Source organism: Hemibagrus wyckioides, linkage group LG23 (genome assembly GCF_019097595.1).
Source record: "Hemibagrus wyckioides isolate EC202008001 linkage group LG23, SWU_Hwy_1.0, whole genome shotgun sequence".
Taxonomy (NCBI): Eukaryota; Metazoa; Chordata; class Actinopteri; order Siluriformes; family Bagridae; genus Hemibagrus; species Hemibagrus wyckioides.
Genome location: NC_080732.1, coordinates 1,818,153 through 1,824,853, shown reverse-complemented (window position 1 = coordinate 1,824,853; position 6,701 = coordinate 1,818,153). Strand labels below are relative to the sequence as shown.

The window sequence follows — 6,701 nt, the reverse complement described above, 5'->3', positions numbered from 1 at the left end:
TACAATTTCTTATCATTGTCTTATTTTTTATATAGAGATAAAAAATAAAAATAAAAATCCAGGAATACGATTCATACACAGAACTAAACAAACGTTTCCATTATCTCCTAATATTAAACACTGTACACAATTTATTGTTTAATTAAATTAAACTGTAATTAATTAACAGCTATTGAAGCTAAAGACCTTAAGGCCCTCTCTCTCTCTCTCTGTCTCTCTCTGTCTCTCTCTCTCTCTGTAGCTGATGCTGTACTGGAGCAGGAAGACAGTGCACTTTTCCTACCATCATTTCTCAGGAAGACAAAACAGCAGCTGAATGACAATCCTGAGGAGAAAGAGGACATCCCTCAACACACACGGCTACAGTAAGATAACAAACACACCATAATACCACTGACTCACACGGATACAGTAACACTAACACCACTGACTCAGATAACTACAGTAAGATACAGTAACACTGTAACACCACTGACTCAGATAACTACAGTAAGATACAGTAACACTAACACCACTGACTCAGATAACTACAGTAAGATACAGTAACACTGTAACACCACTGACTCAGATAAATACAGTAAGATACAGTAACACTAACACCACTGACTCACAGAACTACAGTAAGATACAGTAACACTGTAACACCACTGACTCAGATAACTACGGTAAGATACTGTAACACCACTGACTCAGATAACTACGGTAAGATACAGTAACACTAACACCACTGACTCAGATAACTACAGTAAGATACAGTAACACTGTAACACCACTGACTCACAGAACTACAGTAAGATACAGTAACACTGTAACACCACTGACTCAGATAACTACGGTAAGATACTGTAACACCACTGACTCAGATAACTACAGTAAGATACAGTAACACTGTAACACCACTGACTCAGATAACTACGGTAAGATACTGTAACACCACTGACTCAGATAACTACGGTAAGATACAGTAACACTAACACCACTGACTCAGATAACTACAGTAAGATACAGTAACACTGTAACACCACTGACTCAGATAACTACAGTAAGATACAGTAACACTGTAACACCACTGACTCACAGAACTACAGTAAGATACAGTAACACTGTAATACCACTGACTCAGATAACTACAGTAAGATACAGTAACACTGTAACACCACTGACTCAGATAACTACAGTAAGATACAGTAACACTAACACCACTGACTCAGATAACTACAGTAAGATACAGTAACACTGTAACACCACTGACTCAGATAACTACAGTAAGATACAGTAACACTGTAATACCACTGACTCAGATAACTACAGTAAGATACAGTAACACTGTAATACCACTGACTCAGATAACTACAGTAAGATACAGTAACACTGTAACACCACTGACTCAGATAACTACAGTAAGATACAGTAACACTGTAATAACACTGACTCACAACTATAGTAAGATACAGTAAAACTAACACCACTGACTCACACAGATACAGTAACACTAACACCACTGACTCAGATAACTACAGTAAGATACAGTAACACTAACACCACTGACTCAGATAACTACAGTAAGATACAGTAACACTGTAATACCACTGACTCAGATAACTACAGTAAGATACAGTAACACTAACACCACTGACTCAGATAACTATAGTAAGATACAGTAACACTGTAACACCACTGACTCAGATAACTACAGTAAGATACAGTAACACTGTAACACCACTGACTCAGATAACTACAGTAAGATACAGTAACACTGTAATACCACTGACTCAGATAACTACAGTAAGATACAGTAACACTAACACCACTGACTCAGATAACTATAGTAAGATACAGTAACACTGTAACACCACTGACTCAGATAACTACAGTAAGATACAGTAACACTGTAATACCACTGACTCAGATAACTACAGTAAGATACAGTAACACTGTAACACCACTGACTCAGATAACTACAGTAAGATACAGTAACACTGTAATACCACTGACTCAGATAACTACAGTAAGATACAGTAACACTGTAACACCACTGACTCAGATAACTACAGTAAGATACAGTAACACTGTAACACCACTGACTCAGATAACTACAGTAAGATACAGTAACACTGTAATAACACTGACTCAGATAACTACAGTAAGATACAGTAACACTGTAATACCACTGACTCAAATAACTACAGTAAGATACAGTAACACTGTAACACCACTGACTCAGATAACTACAGTAAGATACAGTAACACTGTAACACCACTGACTCAGATAACTACAGTAAGATACTGTAACACCACTGACTCACACAGATACAGTAACACTAACACCACTGACTCAGATAACTACAGTAAGATACAGTAACACTAACACCACTGACTCAGATAACTACAGTAAGATACAGTAACACTAACACCACTGACTCAGATAACTACAGTAAGATACAGTAACACTGTAACACCACTGACTCAGATAACTACAGTAAGATACAGTAACACTAACACCACTGACTCAGATAACTACAGTAAGATACAGTAACACTAACACCACTGACTCAGATAACTACAGTAAGATACAGTAACACTGTAACACCACTGACTCAGATAACTACAGTAAGATACAGTAACACTAACACCACTGACTCACACAGATACAGTAACACTAACACCACTGACTCAGATAACTACAGTAAGATACAGTAACACTAACACCACTGACTCAGATAACTACAGTAAGATACAGTAACACTGTAATACCACTGACTCAGATAACTACAGTAAGATACAGTAACACTAACACCACTGACTCAGATAACTATAGTAAGATACAGTAACACTGTAACACCACTGACTCAGATAACTACAGTAAGATACAGTAACACTGTAACACCACTGACTCAGATAACTACAGTAAGATACAGTAACACTGTAATACCACTGACTCAGATAACTACAGTAAGATACAGTAACACTAACACCACTGACTCAGATAACTATAGTAAGATACAGTAACACTGTAACACCACTGACTCAGATAACTACAGTAAGATACAGTAACACTGTAATACCACTGACTCAGATAACTACAGTAAGATACAGTAACACTGTAACACCACTGACTCAGATAACTACAGTAAGATACAGTAACACTGTAATACCACTGACTCAGATAACTACAGTAAGATACAGTAACACTGTAACACCACTGACTCAGATAACTACAGTAAGATACAGTAACACTGTAACACCACTGACTCAGATAACTACAGTAAGATACAGTAACACTGTAATAACACTGACTCAGATAACTACAGTAAGATACAGTAACACTGTAATAACACTGACTCAGATAACTACAGTAAGATACAGTAACACTGTAACACCACTGACTCACAGAACTACAGTAAGATACAGTAACACTGTAATAACACTGACTCACAACTACAGTAAGATACAGTAACACTGTTACACCACTGACTCAGATAACTACAGTAAGATACAGTAACACTGTAATAACACTGACTCAGATAACTACAGTAAGATACAGTAACACTGTAACACCACTGACTCAGATAACTACAGTAAGATACAGTAACACTAACACCACTGACTCAGATAAATACAGTAAGATACAGTAACACTAACACCACTGACTCAGATAAATACAGTAAGATACAGTAACACTAACACCACTGACTCACACAGATACAGTAACACTATAACACCACTGACTCAGATAACTACAGTAAGATACAGTAACACTGTAACACCACTGACTCAGATAACTACAGTAAGATACAGTAACACTGTAACACCACTGACTCAGATAACTACAGTAAGATACAGTAACACTGTAACACCACTGACTCAGATAACTACAGTAAGATACAGTAACACTGTAACACCACTGACTCAGATAACTACAGTAAGATACAGTAACACTGTAATACCACTGACTCAGATAACTACAGTAAGATACAGTAACACTGTAATACCACTGACTCAGATAACTACAGTAAGATACAGTAACACTAACACCACTGACTCAGATAACTATAGTAAGATACAGTAACACTGTAACACCACTGACTCAGATAACTACAGTAAGATACAGTAACACTGTAATACCACTGACTCAGATAACTACAGTAAGATACAGTAACACTAACACCACTGACTCAGATAACTATAGTAAGATACAGTAACACTGTAACACCACTGACTCAGATAACTACAGTAAGATACAGTAACACTGTAATACCACTGACTCAGATAACTACAGTAAGATACAGTAACACTGTAATAACACTGACTCACAGAACTACAGTAAGATACAGTAACACTGTAACACCACTGACTCACACAGATACAGTAACACTGTAATACCACTGACTCAGATAACTACAGTAAGATACAGTAACACTGTAACACCACTGACTCAGATAACTACAGTAAGATACAGTAACACTGTAACACCACTGACTCAGATAACTACAGTAAGATACAGTAACACTGTAACACCACTGACTCAGATAACTACAGTAAGATACAGTAACACTGTAACACCACTGACTCAGATAACTACAGTAAGATACAGTAACACTAATACCACTGACTCAGATAACTACAGTAAGATACAGTAACACTGTAACACCACTGACTCAGATAACTACAGTAAGATACAGTAACACTAACACCACTGACTCAGATAAATACAGTAAGATACAGTAACACTGTAACACCACTGACTCAGATAACTACAGTAAGATACAGTAACACTAATACCACTGACTCAGATAACTACAGTAAGATACAGTAACACTGTAATACCACTGACTCAGATAAATACAGTAAGATACAGTAACACTGTAACACCACTGACTCAGATAAATACAGTAAGATACAGTAACACTGTAACACCACTGACTCACAGAACTACAGTAAGATACAGTAACACTGTAACACCACTGACTCAGATAACTACGGTAAGATACTGTAACACCACTGACTCAGATAACTACGGTAAGATACAGTAACACTAACACCACTGACTCAGATAACTACAGTAAGATACAGTAACACTGTAACACCACTGACTCACAGAACTACAGTAAGATACAGTAACACTGTAATACCACTGACTCAGATAACTACAGTAAGATACAGTAACACTAACACCACTGACTCACAGAACTACAGTAAGATACAGTAACACTGTAATACCACTGACTCAGATAACTACAGTAAGATACAGTAACACTGTAATACCACTGACTCAGATAACTACAGTAAGATACAGTAACACTGTAACACCACTGACTCAGATAACTACAGTAAGATACAGTAACACTGTAACACCACTGACTCACAGAACTACAGTAAGATACAGTAACACTGTAATACCACTGACTCAGATAACTACAGTAAGATACAGTAACACTGTAACACCACTGACTCAGATAACTACAGTAAGATACAGTAACACTGTAACACCACTGACTCAGATAACTACAGTAAGATACAGTAACACTGTAACACCACTGACTCAAATAACTACAGTAAGATACAGTAACACTGTAACACCACTGACTCAGATAACTACAGTAAGATACAGTAACACTGTAACACCACTGACTCAGATAACTACAGTAAGATACAGTAACACTGTAACACCACTGACTCACACAGATACAGTAACACTAACACCACTGACTCAGATAACTACAGTAAGATACAGTAACACTAACACCACTGACTCAGATAACTACAGTAAGATACAGTAACACTGTAACACCACTGACTCAGATAACTACAGTAAGATACAGTAACACTAACACCACTGACTCAGATAACTACAGTAAGATACAGTAACACTGTAACACCACTGACTCAGATAACTACAGTAAGATACAGTAACACTGTAACACCACTGACTCAGATAACTACAGTAAGATACAGTAACACTAACACCACTGACTCAGATAACTACAGTAAGATACAGTAACACTGTAACACCACTGACTCAGATAACTACAGTAAGATACAGTAACACTGTAATACCACTGACTCAGATAACTACAGTAAGATACAGTAACACTAACACCACTGACTCAGATAACTACAGTAAGATACAGTAACACTGTAACACCACTGACTCAGATAACTACAGTAAGATACAGTAACACTAACACCACTGACTCAGATAACTACAGTAAGATACAGTAACACTGTAACACCACTGACTCAGATAACTACAGTAAGATACAGTAACACTGTAATAACACTGACTCAGATAACTACAGTAAGATACAGTAACACTAACACCACTGACTCAGATAACTACAGTAAGATACAGTAACACTGTAACACCACTGACTCAGATAACTACAGTAAGATACAGTAACACTGTAATACCACTGACTCAGATAACTACAGTAAGATACAGTAACACTGTAACACCACTGACTCAGATAACTACAGTAAGATACAGTAACACTGTAACACCACTGACTCACACAGATACAGTAACACTGTAATACCACTGACTCAGATAACTACAGTAAGATACAGTAACACTGTAACACCACTGACTCAGATAACTACAGTAAGATACAGTAACACTGTAACACCACTGACTCAGATAACTACAGTAAGATACAGTAACACTGTAACACCACTGACTCAAATAACTACAGTAAGATACA

General features: G+C 37.1%; 1 protein-coding gene across 4 annotated transcripts in view; it reads left to right on the top strand.

Moving 5' to 3' along the window:
• The window catches only part of LOC131344345 (trichohyalin-like), a 128,710-nt gene that overhangs the window by 73,372 nt on the left and 48,637 nt on the right, over positions 1-6,701 (top strand). For all 4 annotated transcript variants that reach the window (XM_058376578.1, XM_058376576.1, XM_058376577.1 and 1 more), the window contains exon 15: positions 242-365. In XM_058376578.1, coding sequence (XP_058232561.1) covers positions 242-365 — 124 coding nt within the window. The remainder of the gene's footprint in view (positions 1-241; positions 366-6,701) is intronic.